This window comes from Phyllostomus hastatus, unplaced genomic scaffold (genome assembly GCF_019186645.2).
Source record: "Phyllostomus hastatus isolate PE091 unplaced genomic scaffold, TTU_PhHast_1.1 phas_contig_16, whole genome shotgun sequence".
NCBI classification, from domain to species: Eukaryota; Metazoa; Chordata; class Mammalia; order Chiroptera; family Phyllostomidae; genus Phyllostomus; species Phyllostomus hastatus.
In genome coordinates, this window is record NW_025333643.1 from 2,830,759 (window position 1) to 2,848,829 (window position 18,071).

The 18,071-nt window shown below is 43.5% G+C and overlaps 2 protein-coding genes across 3 annotated transcripts in view; one reads left to right on the forward strand and one right to left on the reverse strand.

Annotated features, from left to right (window-relative positions):
- Positions 1-1,049, forward strand: part of RAF1 (Raf-1 proto-oncogene, serine/threonine kinase) — a 74,269-nt gene extending 73,220 nt beyond the window's left edge. For both annotated transcript variants that reach the window (XM_045832057.1, XM_045832056.1), the window contains one exon: positions 31-1,049. In XM_045832057.1, the coding sequence (XP_045688013.1) occupies positions 31-174 (144 nt within the window). In that variant the 3' untranslated portion in view covers positions 175-1,049. The remainder of the gene's footprint in view (positions 1-30) is intronic.
- Positions 946-18,071, reverse strand: part of MKRN2 (makorin ring finger protein 2) — a 42,897-nt gene continuing 25,771 nt past the window's right edge. Inside the window, exons 2-8 of the mRNA XM_045832058.1 lie at positions 17,823-17,951; positions 16,526-16,707; positions 14,795-15,093; positions 13,314-13,528; positions 11,913-12,023; positions 2,547-2,691; positions 946-2,386 (exon numbers count right to left, since the gene is read on the reverse strand). Coding sequence (XP_045688014.1) covers positions 2,249-2,386; positions 2,547-2,691; positions 11,913-12,023; positions 13,314-13,528; positions 14,795-15,093; positions 16,526-16,707; positions 17,823-17,951 — 1,219 coding nt within the window. The 3' untranslated portion in view covers positions 946-2,248. The remainder of the gene's footprint in view (positions 2,387-2,546; positions 2,692-11,912; positions 12,024-13,313; positions 13,529-14,794; positions 15,094-16,525; positions 16,708-17,822; positions 17,952-18,071) is intronic.

An 18,071-nucleotide genomic window follows, 5' to 3' on the forward strand; every position in this document is an offset into this window, starting at 1 on the left:
AGGTAACAAGACCACTTGGCTTTGTTTCAGATCCTGTCTTCCATTGAACTGCTCCAACACTCTCTACCGAAAATCAACCGGAGCGCTTCTGAGCCATCCCTGCATCGGGCGGCCCACACTGAGGACATCAATGCCTGCACACTGACCACGTCCCCTAGACTGCCTGTCTTCTAGCTGACTTTGCACCTGCACTCAGGCCACCAGGGGAAGAAGGGAAATCAGCAGGCACCACCTTTTTGCTCCCTTTCTATGGAAGCGGAGAGCTCGTTTTCAGAGAAGCTGCTGCTAAGGACCTTCTAGACTATTCACAGGGCCTTACTTCATGTTGCCTTCTTTTCTACCCTTTCTGGCCATGGGAGAGGGAGGCCATTCACAATGCTGGTTTGTCCTGCTCCCCACCTGCGTCCTCCATGCTCATGAGCTGAGCCTCTTCCAAGCTGCACCAGTGGCTGCTGATGGCGATACATGATCTGGGACCCTGGCTATTGGCTAAATGAGTATTTTTAGGGTAAGAAAAAGAAGTCAGAGGGGAAATGAAAGTAGCAAACCAGCCCTGAAGGGGAAATGTGGATAAATTTTGAGTATCAGGTCCTATGAGGAATGCTTATATCACAGGAAGTACTTTTCTTCAGTTAGTGGTGTGGCACCAAACAGGTAGTTTTGCACATAATGCACCAAACAGCCCAGGACTGTCATCTCGGCCGCCTAAAGGAGTCTGCTTTGGTACTATGGGACACTTCCATTTCTTGGAGGTCTCCAAATGCATCAGGATGGTTTTCCAGAAGAGGTGCCTGGCCTGCCCCTCCCAGTCTCTGCCCTCTCAGGGAGCAGTCTTCCATCATGCTGAATTTTGTCTTCCAGGAGCTGCCCCTATGGGGTGGGGCCACTGGCCAGCTTTGTCTCAACAATCACAGCATATGTATGCAAGGAAGCCAGGAATACAGGTTTTCTTGATTGGATTTTAATTTTGTTTTTATTGCGCCTGATGAAATAGTTATTCAATGGCTCAATTATGTTATTTTAATAAAATAAATTAAATGTAGGCTTAATGGCTGTTTCTTCCTTTTGAGCATGAGCTCACAGCTTGAACTGTTTGTTCATCCCTTCTGTAACAGGACTCAACAAGCAGTAAATGGGCCCAGAGCCTTAATTCAGCCTTTGCCTGCGTTCTTTGTCACCCTTCACTAAAGAGATAACTATAAAAATTATGTATAAAGCACACAGGTAAGAATAGATCTTTTTCTACCCACACTTTAATGCACTTTACAAAATATTTGATCTCTAGCTATTTATAAAAATACGTAATTCAGGGTTAGAATGAGTTTGTTCTGATTCACAAGATTATGCTCCTTCAATTAAAATCACAACTGATGACAGATTCATGCTGAGGACTACTGCTGGGTCACAAACAAATTTTTTAGATGCTGTTCAGTGTTTACAAATGAAAGCCAAGCTTTACAGGTAAGACTAGATGGCTTGGGTAGGAGCCACACACAAGAGCACGTGTGTGCTGAGTCCTCAGCACAATTACCTTGGGGCCTATGCCCGCAGGGGAGGGAGCCAGGGACATGTTTGCCTGGAGGCATGTGCACAAGGTTTCTTCCAGTTGCCCCCAAACCAGCCAGAATTGAGGGGCTGTACCTCTGCTACTATGTACACTTCCTGCTACTTCAAGAGCCTCCCTTACATGGAAGAAAGTTTATAGTTACTGAATATACAGCAATGAGACTCCTGCTCTGATTTGGGACACTAAGGTGTGTGTAGTGCCCATTTTTTTGCTTCTGGAAAAATGTATAGTTTTGACCACAAGTACTATGGAAATTAACTGTAGGAATCCTTTGTAGGAGTGAAGAATCCTTTGGTAAGAAAAAGAAATCTGTTTTAGGGCAACTGCACGTTGACTGTTTACAAGGAGCTAAAGCTCATGAAGGACAGGAGCCAAATTTGTTCTAAAAGCAATCAATCAAAACTCAGCCTGGCTGTTTAGCTGGTTCCCCCTGAGGAACCTGAGGTGCAACTAAGATACTGACTATAAAAGTAGTGATTCCATACACTTGTTCAGTTATTTTATATCCTTCACTCTTCTTGTGGCTGTAATAGTCAAGAATGGGTGAGACCAAGATTAAATACAACCCCACTCAAATCCAAGCAACACGCCACCTGGAGTTGCAGTAAAGGAAACTCTGCACACCTTAGTCGGGGAAGGCCCTGCTGGCAGAGCCCAAGATGCAGGTGACCCATCTACTCTTCAAGGTTCTGACGACTCCACACCAGACAGGTGCATGAAGAGATCCCCAAGCTCAGTCATGTCGACATCTTCATTGCTGGGGACACTGCGACTTTCTCGGTTCTCGATGAAATCCCAGAGCCGCACTGAATTGAAGAACTGCAAAAATAGCCAGTAAACATGCCTGGTTATTACAAATGGCAACATGAAGGCTGGGTAGCTTTTTTCTTTTTCTTTTGTCCATTTCTGGTTGGGAAAGCTATTAGAGAAAGGGCTACAGGTGAGTGAGTCTTCCGACTAGAGATGGCAAACTCCTTACCCTCACGGTGCCTTCAGAACTGAGCTGCTTCCGAGGTTTCTCAGGCTCTGCTAGTCGCCCGTCAGGATAAGCATGGCGGTAAAGACATTTGCTTCCAAATGGGCAGGTCCCCTTGCCTTGCTCAAAGTACTTACAAGCTTTTTTCCTAAAAAGTGGGAAGAGAAAAATCAAGGTAGTGGGAGAATCTAAAGTCCAGATAAACCACTGCTTTCCTCCATCTCTGCCTTTAACGCCAGAACTGGGTCAACCTCAGTTATAGGTAGGGAAGCAGAAGCTCAGAATGGGATGATTTCCATGCTGCTGGATAAAATTCCCACTGTGACATATGGCCTCACACAGAACTTAACCTGCATGAGGGGACTCCACCGTTCTGAGACTGCCATGTTCCAGAAAGGCCACAGGGAATGTAGGCTTGATTGTTCATTCTTCAAACCAGCTGTCATGGGTTCCAAAGTGCTGAAGCTGGGCTACTGCCTCAGTTCCAAGACCCCGGTAGGAGCTCCACCCAGGGAAGTTCCCTTTCTCTGGGCCAGCAATGATGTCAGTGTGACCACAGGAAGCCTTGACTTGGGAGTCAAAGGGAAAGTGGTGAATTTTAGCTAACTAAAGTTAAAGGTCTCGTTCCAATTTTCCTTGGTCCACACCCTCTGGAGCCAGTGTTCTAAACTACGTGCTGTAGACCCCCCTCTTTGAACAGTGTTTTTGAGTGCATAAAATGCAGGTCTATGAAGTAGAGGTATCAAAATGTTAATTTTTTTCCATCTTTGAATTGTACCTACAGATCCCTATGTTAAGAACCCCTGCTCCTAAGGAAAATCACAACCAAAGAGAGAACCCCCATTTCCTGTTCAAATGAAATTTTCATAAATGATCCCAAGTTGAAGAAAAGGAATAAAGCCCAAGAACCCAGAGGGCCATATGGGAATGCTGGGGAAGGGAAGTTGCAGAAAGAAAGCCAAATCACAGAAAAGGTGGGCTGCTGCCAGGGGACAGCTGGGGTGTATGTTGGTGGCAGATGACTCCAGTTTCTCAGCCAAGGGGATGGCGGCAAGAGACCAGCGATGAAGGCCTCTTAGACCCTAGCAACTGCCCACAGAGGGGGAAGGAAGTGTGCTGCTTGCCTGTGTGCTACTCCCACCTGGTCTGATTCCAGCACTCGAGGCCAGGGAATGGTCTCAAGCAGAGTTGTGTCAACCCGACACTTTCCAACGCCCCCCCCCCCCCCAGCCCCCAAAGTTCTGAGCAAATCTTCAAATGACTGCTCAAGCAGTTCATTCTTATCAGAGTCTGTTGGACACAAGCTTTAACTCTAGTTTCCACCCCAAAAATGATTGTCACCCCCCCGCCCCCGCGCCTTATCTGGTCTCCAAGCACTCAAGCTTTCAGTTCACTTTCACTCCTTGTTCTCAGCTGTCAAATCCGACTATTGCACTTCTGCTTACAGAGCACTCCCAAATCAGCTTGTCCTTTCAGTTCCCACACTGCTGAAACCCTTAGGATGCCAAACTCGGCTGCCTGCCTGTCAGTCATTTCTTAACTGGCCTCCCCTCCCACCAGGTTCCAACCTCTTCACACTACCACAGAGGAGCATCTCCAATGGGTCACCTATTTTGCCCCATTAGACTTGACCAGTCTGTCTCCACTGCCCCTGTGGTAGTAGGTCGTACCACATCCTTCTACATACTTTTCAACCTCAGTGGCCACTCCCACTGGTCTCCAAACACAAAATTTGCACCATTCAGCACCCATGTCGCTCTGTCCACCCACTCACTCTCAACACAAGGAAAAGCATCCAATCTTCACAGCTTTCCCTGACACTCTCACCCAGGTAGACCCAAGTGCGTTCCCTGCTGTGACATCTGGCTTGGGCCCCTCATGAAGAATTTGTCACCAGAATATCTGTATCGTAATTGTTCCCTTTGCAATTTTCCATGAAATTACCTTTACTAATCTCTACTCTATAGCCCCCATTGGTGCTTAGCTTGAAGGTCCTGGCCTGTAGTGGATACTCAGTAAATGTATGCGGAATGCATAAAAACATAGTCATCTATGGAAACTAAGGCCAGGAACGATTCAAACAACAATAACAGGATTTTTGGACAACTCCAGCGGAGCTCCTTTGTACAGGCTAAACTACTCTGCCTTGCCACTGCTGCCCTCTGGTGGACACATAATAACATCACATGAGGAAAATATAGGAAAAGACCAAGCCTTTAGCAATTAATATGCAACTTAAAGGAACCATTACTGCTTCTCCTAGACCTGACTGACTTTCTTGCAGATAACCAGAAACACAAACCTTTTTAAAAGACCTACAGGCACTGGAGAATGAACAGAAGCAGGAAGATTCTTCAAGAGGTTAGATACCTAGAAGAATGGAATGGCAAAGAAGCAAGTTACCTTTATAGAAATGTTTTTATCCAAGAGCAGGCCAAAATTGGGTGTGTGTTTATTCAGGATAGATAAAACTGCAATGGTGAAATCCAGTCTTTCTGGCCTGAAGAAAAGACAGAACTGGAAGAAATCCCACAAAGAAAAGGCCCAAGAGGCGGTGCTCCAAACACTGCGCATTAACTCTGCACGAACCTCTGACCCACACATCAGTGTGGCAGGCTCAGGGCAACTCCACTAGGATAAACGAACTGAACTGAGGTTTGACCTGCTGCCCAAGAGTTTGAGTCTCAACAATATACCTGCCTATTATTAATACAGAAACATCAGAGGAGTTCCAGCCAAGATGGAGGTGCATGCAGAAACCTTGTGCTTCCTCGCACAACCAAAAAGAGGATAACAATGAATCTAAAATCAATAAACAACCAAAACCTCCAAAAAACCAAACTGCATGGAACTCCAACAACCAAGGAATTAAAATCAACCAGAACAACCAGACCGGTAAGGGGACCGTGCAGCCCAACTCAGAAAAACCGCAGTCAGGGGGCCGAGGGGCGGGGCTGACTTAAAGGAAAAAGAGACTCAGCTGACTGTGGCCGAGATTGCCACGGTGGGAGATACTTGCAGTCTGACATGAGGCTCTGCTGGAAAGTGTGCTAGAGACAGGCAGGCAAGCTCACAGTTCCCTCTCTGGCCCCTCCCCCACATGCAGTGAAGCAAAGAGGGTTGCCCTGCCTGGGTTAATCCCTAAGACCACACCCCCTTATAGCCTATCAGCTGCGCTAAGACAAAGAAATATGGCCCAAATGAAAGAACAGAGCAAAACCTCAGAAAGAGAACTAAGCAATGAAATTGCCAACCTATCTCATGGAGAATTTAAAACCCTGGTAATCAAAATGCTCACAGAACTGATTGAGCTTTGTCAAAAAATTAAAGAACAAATGAAAGATACCCCAAATGAAATAAAGCAAAATATTCAGGGAGCCAACAGTGACGAGAAGGAAACCAGGATTCAAAGCAACAATTTGGAACAAAAGGAAGAAATAAACATCCAACTGGATCAGAACCAAGGATCCAAAAAAATGAAGAGAGGTTGACGATTCTCTGGGACAACCTGAAATGTTCCAATACCTGAATTATAGGGGTGCTAGAAGGAGAACAGCAGCAAGAAATTGAAAACTCATTTGAACAAATAATGAAGGAGAACTTCTCCAATCTGGCAAAGGAAACAGACTTCCAGGAAGTCCAGGAATTCCACAGAGTCCCAAAGAAATTGGGCCCAAAGAGGAACACACCAAGGCACACCATCATTAAGTTCCCCAGGATTAAAGATGAAGAAAAAATCCTAAAAGCAGCAGGAGATAAGGAGACAGTTACCTACAAAGGAGTTCACATAGGCTATCAGCTGATTTCTCAAAAGAAATCTTGCAGGCAAGAAGGGGCTGGAAAGAAGTATCCCAAGTAATGAAAGGCAAGGAACTACATCCAAGATTACTCTATCCAGCAAAGCTTTCATTTAGAATGGAAGGGCAGATAAAGTGCTTCCCAGATAAGGTCAAGTTAAAGGAGTTCATCATCACCAAGCCCTTATTATATGAAACATTAAAGGGACTTACCTAAGAAAAAGATAAAAAATATGAACAATAAAATGACAAAAAACTGACAACTACCAACAAATGAACCTAAAAGAAAAGAAAAACAATGAAAACAAAAACTAAGCAAACAACCAGAACAGGAACAGAATCAGAGAAATGGACAACACATGGAGGGAGTGGTGGGGAGGGGGAAGGGAGGAATGGGGGAAAAGGTACAGGGAAGAAGCAGCATAACTAGGAGGCATAAAACAGATGAGGAGAGATAAAAAATGGTATAGGAAACAGAGGACTCACAGAACTTATATGTACAACCCACAGACATGAGCTAAGTGGGGGTGGGATGTTGGAGGGTTTGGGAGGCAGGGTAGAGGAGGGATAAAGGGGGAAAACTGGGAAAACTAATAGCATAATAAATAAAAAATACTTAAAGACAGAAACATCAATGCTTTATAGATGTTCTTCTAGGACATCTTTATAAAATGTTTTGTAGAACCTAACAGAATCTAGCAACCTAACAATGTCTATACTACAATCCAAAATGACAACATATGAAGAATCAGGACATGTGACCCAGAGACCAACCAAGACGACAAGAATTTCAAAGCAGCTACTAAAAATGTATTCAAGATGATGAACAGAGAGGAAAAGATACGACAGAGCCCAAGACCTGTGGGACAGTATCTGAAAGTTCCAGGAGAAAAAAAAAAGGTAGAGAAAATATGTGATGACCAAAATTTCCCTAAATTTGGTGAGAGGCATAAACATAGATTCAGAGAACACTGAGCAGTAAAATATGAAGAAAACCACTCCTATGCAAAATATATAGCTGCTGAAACCCAAGAGAAAATATTGAAAGCAACCCCAGAAAAATGACATATTATAATCTGAATTACCACTGACTTATCAGAAACTACAGAGGGTAATAAGCTCCTAGACATTGGTTTTGCCAATAATCTTTTTGGATTTGAGACCAAAGCAAAGGCAACAAAAGCAAAAAATAAACAAGCGGGGTTAGCTCAAACTTAAAGCTTCTGCAAAGCAAAGGAAACCATCAACAAAATGTGAAAGGCAACCTACTGAATGGGATAAAAATAGGTGCAAATCTTGTATCTGACAAAGGGTTAATGTCCAGAATATATAAAGAACTCATACAACTCAGCAACAAGAACAGTCCATTTTAAAATGAACAGAGGAACTAAACATTTTCCCAAAGACATACAAATAAGTGGCCAGTAAGTCCATGAAAAGGTACTCAACATCACTAATTGGGGAAATGCAAATCAAAATCACAGATATGACCTCACATCTGTTAAGAAGTGGTATCTGCAGCACAGTATTCATTCCAGCATTATTTACAATAGCCAAGATATGGAAATAACAAGTATACAATGCTTTATTATTCAGTCATGAGAAAGAAGGAAATTCTGTCATTTTATGACAAAATGGATTTTGAGGGCATTATGCTAAGTGGAGTAAGGCAGAGAAGACAAATAAATACTATATGGTATCACTTATACGTGGGATCTGAAAAAGTTAAATTCATAGAAACAATAGAAAAATTGTTGCCAGAGTCTGGTGGGGGGTTGGGGAGTAGGGACAGTGTAAGGTTGGTAAAAGGCCTGATTGTAGTGGAACATTTGCAAAGTGCTAAAAGAAAAGAAAGAAACAAGCTATTAACATAGAATTCTAGCCCTGGCTGGTGTGGCTCAGTGGACTGAGTGCAGGCCTGTGAACCAAATGGCTGCCAGTTCAATTCCCAGTCAGGACACACGCATGGGTTGCAGGCCAGGTCCCCAGTTGGGGCGCATGAGAGGCAACCACACATTCATGTTTTTCTCCCTCTCTTGCTCCCTCCTTCCCTTCTCTCTAAAAATAAATATATAAAATCTTTAAAAATATATATATAAAAAACTAGTTTTTAAAGGCAAAAAGTCATATTAATACCTTGCAGTGTTCTAATAATGTATATAAAACATTACATCCATACATTATAACAGTCAAGTTGCAGTGTATACAATATACAAATATTAGCTGACTTTCTATATACTAAAGATGAACTATCAAAGAGAAATTATAAAAATAATTGCATTTACAATTGCATCAAAAAGAATAAAATATCTAGGAATACATGAAACCAAGGAGTTGAGAGATCTGTAACTGAACGCTATTAAGACACTGATGAAATAAAGACCCAGGTAAATGGAAAGATATCATGCTCATGATTTAGAAAAACACATACTGTTAAAATGTTCACACTACTCAAAGCAGCCTGCAGGTTCAGTGAAATCCCTATTAAAATTCCAATGGCACTTTTCACAGAAATACAACAAACAATGCTAAAATTTATATGGAACCACAAAAGACTCAAGTAGTCAAAGGGATCTGGAGAAAGAATAAAGCTGGAGGCATCACGCTTCTTGATTTCAAGCTACACTACAGGTTATGGTAATCAAAACAGTATAGTACTGACATAAAGACAGACACATAAATCAGTGGAACAGAAAAGAGCTCTGAAATAAATTCACACATATATGGTCAATTAATCTATGGCAAAGGAGCCTGTGACAATGGAGAAAGAATGGTCTTTCCAATAAACAGTGTTGGGAAAACTGGATAGCCACATGCAAAGGAATGAAACTGGACCACTTTCTTACACCATTCACAAAAACCAACTTAAAATGGGCTAAAGACCTGAACACGAGAACTAAATCCATGAATGTAGGGAGTAATAAAGAAGCTTTCAGCTACAAGATGAACAAGGAAGTAATGTAAAGCACGGTGACTGTAGTTGATAACACTATATATAATTGGTATTTGCTATTACAGTAGAATAAACTTTCTCAGCAACAAAAAATATGTATCTCAATAAAGCTGAAATGTAAAAAACTACACTGTTAGCTTGTGGGGTTCTAATGTATGTAAATATAATGTACAGATGTAGTGCAGAAGATGGTAACAAGGAAATAGCTACATATTATATAAGACAGTAAAATTATTAATTCTGCCTGTGAAAAAATTAAAGAGTATACTGTAGCCCCAAGAAAAACTGTTTATAAGAAAAAGAAGTAAAGCTAAAAAGCGGTAAGTTAAAATGAAATTCTAAATAATATTCAGCTGAAAAGAGTATAGATATTGATCAAAATGGCAAATGCGCAGCCCTTGCTTTTCACAGTTCTGATAGGCATAATTTCAGTTACCACGGGCTATGGTTTGAATGTTGGCATCCCCTTAAAATGGACGTGATGAGACCAGGAGAGGATTAAGTTGAAAGCGTGGAGTCCTCATGAATGGGATTAGTGCTGTTATAAAAGATACCCAGAGAGCTCCCTCGAACCTGTATCAAGTAAGGACACAGTGAGAAGGCACCAGCTATGAAGCAGGAAGTGGGTGCTCACAAGAATCCAACCATATTGGCACCTTGATCTGGGACTTGCCAGCGTGCAGAAGTGTGAAAAATAAGTTTGTGTTGTTTATAAGCTACCTAGACTGAGGCATTTTACTACAGAAGCCAGAATGGACTAAGATACCATGAATTCTAAAACCTGGTAATTGTGAATGTGACCTTACTTGGAAAAAGGGTCTTTGCAGATAAAATTAAGGACCTTGAGATGAGGTCACCTTGGATAAATGGGGAGGGTCCTAAAACCAATCACACTTGTTCTTACAAGAGACAGAATGGGGAGAAAGAAACACAGCAAAGAATACAGGGTAGGGGAAAAGTAGGTTTACAATTGTTCCTATGGAAAATAATACAATAAGAAGTAGTAATACAAGAATGAACTCTGTTTTCAGTACTCAGAACTATAAACCTGCTTTGCCCCACCTGGTATAAAGGGAGAGACTGGAGTTAGGCTGCCATCTGCCCAGGAACGCCAAGAACTGCCAGCAGCCATGAGAGGCTAGTACAAAGGCATGGGACAAATTTACCCTCAGCCTCCGGAAGGAACCAACCCTGCCCACACCTGCTTTTGGGCTTCCAACCTCCCAAACTGTAAAAGACTAAATTTCTATCATTTTAAGCCACCTCATTTGTGGAATTTGTTACAGTAGCCCTAGGGAACCATTCCACCACGGTTTAGTTAACACTTAATTCTTCAAACACAGTTCAAATTTTAATTACTATAAAACATTAACTGTGAGTAACTGCATAAAGTACAAATGGTGCTCTTCGCTGCTCTGGCCACATCACTGTCGATAACAACCGTGCACCACAGCCCGCGACCGATCATGAAACTCGCCTCCAACGTCTGCTGGGGACTGGTCACTGTGCATCTGTGCAGTTCTGTTGTCTCCTGGTTTCCCAGTGATAAACCCAGTGATCATTTTACAAAAATAGATAACCGAAAGAGGAAACTGGAAAACAAAGATGGAAGTACAGCAAAGAAATGGAAAGCAATAACGCTGGAAGTGAAATCTGAATCCTCAACCTCTGCTCACACCTGCACCACATCCAACATATCAGCAATTCTGAACACACCTGGAATCTGACCACCTCTCATCACATTCATACCCACTACCTGTTCCAAGTCACTCTCGTATCTTGCCTGGATTATTGCAATAGCCTATTTGGTCTCCTATTTCTACCTCTGCCTTGTCTTTTAATTAATATACTCTCAATGAATCAGCCAGAGTGACCCTTTAAGAATATCAATCAGTTCATATCACTCTCTAATCAAAACTCCCAGTCTCACCCATAAAAGGCCTAGTTCATCCAATGACCTGCAGAGCCCTGCACAATCTGCCCCTTGTCTTGCTTCAGCCTCAGAATCTTTGCAGTGACTATTCCCTCCATCTAGAACATTCTTACTCACATCATGGGTTGCTGCCTCATCTCCTCTAGGTCTTTACTCAAATGTCACCACACTGAGGCATTCTCGGGTCTCCCACACTAAAACTGTAACCCTCTCACTTCCTGTTCCCCATTTCTGGGCACATTTCACTCCCTAGCCCTGCTCACCACTTAATATTTTTCTTCCTTATTTATCTTTTTTGTTTCTTCTCATTATTTATTTCCTTCACTAAAATGTCACCTGTATGGCGGCTGGGAGTTGGTCTGATTTGTTTCAAGTTGTATCCCAAGCGACTAGAAAAGGCCCATCATATAGATCTTTAATCAACATCTGTTGAATGAATGAATGATCACAGATGACAAGACAACCTCAGCACCAGAAACAATTTCTAGGGCATATTGCTCAGCTAAGAAAATAGCTTTGCTCATCTCTGCATCTTCACAGCCCAGCATGATGCCTGAGAGAAGGAAGAAACCCCGAGCGGATGATGGTCCAGGGAGGGAAGGAGGCGGCTCTCCACAGGGGAAGGCGAAGGCTGGAACAGGAGCTGGGGCAGCCACCAAGGTCATACCTGAGCTCAAAGCACTTACCCCATTCCCTGTTTGAAAGCTTCAATCAATTCGTTCTTCTTGCTCTGATCTTCCACCCAATACACACTTGGAATTACAAACTCTGAAATCACACGGCACTCTGGACACGACCTGAAACAAGATTCAGGTTAGTGCGGAAGAGGTTAAGTTAGGAGTCCTGGACACACTACACTACTACACCCCTTGCTCAAATGTATGACCATTCCAGATGTTTGCTGACCGAACCAGATTTACAATTAAAAACATCTTTTTCCCAACAATAAAATAGACTACCCATAAAGACATGTTTTTCTCAATAAAAAGACCACCCAGTTTTAAAATGGGCAAAGCATTTGAGTAGGCATTTCTTCAAAATGGCCAAAAAAACACAGAAAAAAAAATGCACAGTATCATTAGTTGACACACAGTATCATTAATTATCAGAATACAAAAACCACTGAATTGGCCCTGGCTGGTGTACCTCAGTGGACTGAGCGCGGGCTGCGAACCAAAGCATCACAGGTTCGATTCCCAGTCAGGGCACATGCCTGGGTTGCAGGCCATGGTCCCCAGCAACCACACATTGATGTTTCTCTCTCTTTCTTTCTCCCTCCCTTCCCTCTCTAAAAATAAATAAATAAATAAAAATTTAAAAAACCCCACTGAATTGTACACTCTTATCTTAGTAAAGCTGTAATTTTACCACCCAAGTGTGACTTTAGGCAAGTTATCTGAGCCTATCACACCATGGTTTCCTCATCTGTAAAGTGAGGATGACCACAGGGTCTCTGAGAGAAGGATAAGTTACTGTGCGCTAAGAGTTTCGAAAACAGTACACAGCATGCAGTAACTTCTCAGATTCAGTCTGCTCCTCCCACCCTGCCCCACTGTAGAATGCGAGCATCCTGTGCTGTTATATAAAGCTACGTCTCAGCACAGCAGGGAAAAAGAGCCCTGTGTTGGCCTCATGGAGCATGTCCCCTGTATCAGACACGTGAAATGTTTTACATGCATTATTCTATTTAACCATCAAACAACCCTATTTTACAGATGGAAAAAAATGAAGCTTAACAAGGGCAAAAGGCAAAGGACTAAGGGCAGCCACCAGTAACTGTTAGTGCTGCAGTCAAACAGGCCAGTGCCATCAACCTACTCACATGGACGGTCCCTGCAGAGTGTCCCTCCAACACTCTGAAGCTGGGCAGGAACTGTTACCCGTATTTCAAAGGGAAAGGCACTTGGGCTCAGGAAGGGTAGTGATGTGCCCAAGTTCACACACCCAGGAGCCAGCACTCACCAGTTATCCTCTGCACTGAAACGCCTCTGGAGGACAAGGGAGGACTTAAGAGTGGATGGAAGAAGGTTCCAAGCCCAATTTTCTCCCCCATTTCTACAGCTAAAACTCCTTACTGCTGTACTTACTTTATGATTGGGTTCTCAAACTGCTTGGCACACCTCCACTGTCGGATGCAGGACAAGCAGTATGTGTGATTGCAGTTGGAGAGAATCCCAAACCTCCTCTCAGAAGCAGACGCCTTCTCAAGGATCACTTCCATGCAGATACTGCACACTTTGTCCTGACTTGCCTGGAAGGCAAAGGCCTTTTCCATCTCGTGTTCGAAGGTTGACATGCAGATCTGAAGTACAGAGGAGGAGCAGGGAAACCCTCTTAGGTTCTGGGCTGCTGGGGAGCAGCTGCCGGCACACTGCTACATAACCAAGATCAGGAAGGAACGGGGACTGGGGCTGCTTTAGGCAGGGCCCAGCAACCCCTGGATTCGGGACACGAAGCTCCCTCAGACCATGAAGAGGACTTCAAGCCATCACTGGCACAGCCCCCTGTTTGCCTAGTGTGATATGGTCACCTCCAATTTAGAGCTGAGTGCACAGAGGTCCCAAAAGGTACAGGACCACTGTGGGATCACAGAGCTCATAAGAACTGGGACTCTAGTCTCCTGGCTCCTCTGGGCACCAGCTTTCCCCACTCTGAACCATACCGATACCAGAAATACTGAATAATCCTTAACCTGAAACATCAGGCTGGCAGTTCAGAGTCAGAACTGAAGAACACCACTTCTCAAGAGAACCAATTACTTAATGAATTCACGTATTCAGTAAGCAGGTGATGCACAGTACTGTGTATCAGGCATTAGAGTCAATGAAAAGAATACAAAGACCTAGGCTCTGCCCTTGGGAGCTCACAGTGGACACAGACGTGAGATAAATCAACTTGCATAGCACCAAGACCTGGACACACCTGCATGAAGAGAGAAGCTCTAATTCTGAACTCACCTGAACAGGCCCCCCAGGGAAGACAAGGGAGGGTGGCAGACTCAACCCCCATATACCGTGACGGCTTCTACAGTGCAGCCACGGGCTTTGCCCATTCTCTCTTACTCATCTTCAGAGCCCTAAGCCAAGCACAGGGCCCACTGTGAGGCAGTGCCTCCTAAACACTGGGATCTAACGACCTGAAAGGTCCCCTCAACACTTAGCTTCTCAGATTCTCTAGAGCTCAGCCTGGCTAGATTGCAACCACCATGACATGGAACCCTGGGGAGGAGGGGTGTGCACGTCTGTCTGTCTGTCTGTCTGTCTCTCTCTCACACACACACACACACACACACACACACACACACACACGCACACGGCTCCTGAGCGAGATTCATTCTCTGAACTTTGCATAGCTTTATGTTTCTGATGTCTCTCCTTTTTTCTTTATTCTAAATAGTCAAGAACTGTCAAATGACAACAGGAAAAAGGACTTAATAGGATATAAATATACCAGGTACATAATGCAGGTATTACTGGCAGACAGATGTTTGCAGAAATACTAACAATTTTGTCATTCAGTGCATTTCAAACTTCTTAAAATGAGTTCATACATAGGCTTTTAACTTTACCTTCTCGTGAGCTTTCCTTTGCTCTGGGTCGAAGGGATGCAGGACTTGTAACCTACAGATTTCACACATGTCCCCATGCAGGTAGACACAAGCATCTCCAAACCGGCACTCCCCGGCAGCTGCGTAGGGGCACAGCTGCTGCTCGCTGCTGTAGGAGCTGCCAGCTTCTACATAACTGAGGCCACTCCTGATTGCATCTAGGTAGGAATTCGGCTTCATCTCCAGGCTACTCTGGGGATCACTGCCTCCTGGATTACTCACACTTGGGCAAGCCTTTTCTTCAGCCAGGCCAGAGAGATCTTAATATAAAGCACACAGCACACACGTACATGAAAACTGGGCCAACCATTCTGATAAGCAGCTAGTCAAAATTTAACAGATTAAGAAACTCTGACCTTGGGAATTTCTCTCTTGGGAACATATAGAAAAAACAGGTCAAGTGGGAAAAATGAAAAGGAACAGCATAAAATGTACATAGTGACATTAAATGAAAACTATAATGGGCAACACAGGGAAATGGCAAAACCAGACCATGATATATTTATACAAAAGAACACTGAAGTTATTTAAAAACTGCAAGTATAGCCCTGGCTGGTGTGGCTCAGTGGACTGAGTGCCAGCCTGCGAGCCAAAGGCTTGCTGGTTCAATTCCTGGTCAGGGCACATGCCTTGGTTGTGGGCTGAGTCCCCAATGGGGGGCGCACAAGAGGCAACTACACACTGATGTTTCTTTCCCTCTATTTCTCCCTCCCTTCTTCTCTGTCTAAAAATAAATTTAAAAAATCTTAAAAAAACAAAAAACAAAACACAAAACCAGCAAGTATGGAAATGTCAACATCTGGAACAGTTAATACTAAAATGTGTATGTCGATATATCTTTTTTATATATACATAAAAGTCAAAGAGAATTTAGAATGTGGTCAATAGAATACAGTGGTTTCCTTTATACCAGTAAAGTTCCCATCATTTTAAAATGACCTAGAATTAGTGAAAATCTAGAATGAGTCTCTGGGTCCTGAGGTCAACATTAGAATTGCCCTATGGTTCCCCCCTTTCTCACTCTCCCTTCCTTCCCATCACACACACACTTCTGGCCTTTTCAGAGGGGGCACATTTAACAGGATCAATTCCTTATTTGCTTAGGATGGAATCTGCCTATCTTATGCCATACAATTCTGAGAACTAGAAATCCCTTCACCTGCTGAGGACCAGACAATAAACAACTTTTATGATTTGTAGCCTTCTTCTTCCCCAAACCCTATTCCAGGGTAGGGACCACTCCCCAAAACCCAACATGTTATTCTATTACTAAAGGTGCAACGTGAAATGGCAAACTCTGGCTCAGCGTAAGAGCTACATGACCTAGAGGTCAAACGATGAGACAGGGTCTTTATTAAAATACATAGCTTCGAAATGAACAATATGGTGCTTCTCAGAACTGGGCAACCACACTATGAGGACAGCAGCTACACACTGACAAAAAAGTTACTGTTTATGTTTTGCCAGGCCAAACTTGGGGCTCAGCTCAGCCTTGGGCACAAGGCCAACTGCATCATCTGAACACTCTGCAGCCAAATGAAGGCCATTCTCAGGACAGACTTGGTGTATCTACATTTAGACAGCTTGCAGGGGTTTAGGTTAGCAGCCCTCTTATCAAGAGAAGACCAGAAAGGAACATGAAGAACAAGACAAGAATGCTTTTCAAAGAGGCAACAAAAGGGGCTCACTCACTTCGGTCTCTAAGTACCAATGTTCTCTTCTCACGTTTCCCAGGCTCATGTAAGTTAGTTTTCACGATAGGTGCATTGAGGTTGGCAGGAGGCTGAGAGCTGTGGAAGCCTGGGGAGGGCACGCTGTGGGGCACAGAGCCCACAGCACCACCAGCTGCAGCAGAGGGCCTCGTGTGATCATATCTGAACAAAACGCACAGCAGATGCATTACAGACACACTACATGCACATGTCTCCCACACCGCCCAGACGGGGAATGTCCTACTTTCTCCTTCATTTATGGAGATGGAGAATGAAACAATCTTTCCCCATATTTTAATTGATAAGAGGCTTATCACTAAGTAAGAACTGCCTGGCAATTCAGAGCAAGTGGCACACTGTAGTTTATCATTGACAATTAAGTGTCCTTGTAGGACTTGAGTGGGACAGACACACGGCCTCAGACCACACAAAGAAACCCTGAAGATTCCAGACAGATACTGAACTGAAATCTCCTGACACGCAACCCAGTGCTCTTTTGGCAGGAGTGCCCACAGTGTTAGTAATGGCCAGTGTAACAACTAGAGGAGCCCAGCTTTTCCTGGGCTGTCTCTCTAGGGCAGCCACTGGCAGGGGTAGGGCAAGGTGGGCCAACTTCCTCTGTCCCTTGGGCAGCCAGAGGAGGCAACGAAGGGGGCTTTGCAGCCCAGGAAAGAACAAAGCAGCTCTTAACTACAAAAGGACAAGAACAGGTTTCTGTGATATTTCCCCATTTAAAAGTTATAAAGTTGTCTACAGATGTCAGTGGCAAAAAGGAAGACTCTATGTACGTAAATGTTCACTGCAGGAGTACTCACAGCAAAAAACTGGAAGCCACTTAAATTTCTAATAGAAGCAGAGTTAATAAAATGATGATGTTAACATTATGAAACATAAAATTACAGTTATGGATAAAGTAGTGGCACAGGAAAAAGCTTATGACATTTAAGTGGGGAAAAAAGAAGATACACAATCTTAAATATACTATGAATGCAATTTTTATGACTAGAGACTCATAAGAATAAGGCCTGAAAAGTGTTTCTGAAAGATTAGCTTTAGGTACCGAAATTGAGGTTTCAAAATTATTTGTCATACTTTTTGTAATGTTGTCATATTACTTAAAAAAATGTATTGTTGCCACTACTACAGCTGTCCCTCATTTCCCTCCCCCCTTTTAAATTTAAGCTTTCCCTCATGGAGACCCATGCTCCAAACAAAGGATCTGAGTCCCTGATGGTGTCCAACACAGCACAACAGCTGGGGCAGGGCGGGGCTCTTGCCTGCAACGGGTCCCGTAAGCACAGCAGCCCTTCTGGTAGTACTTGCAGATGGTAGACGGCTTGCTGTTTGCCAAGTCATGTGAGAACAGGCACTGGTTTCCTTCCCGACACACACCATGCATAAAATACCTGAGGAAACAAGCAGAGGCATAAAACTGTAGAACACTTTGCTTATAAAATCACCGTATTTTTTAACTGAGCAAACAAAAGTCTATTATGCATATGTTATGTTTCAAGGCTCTATTTTGC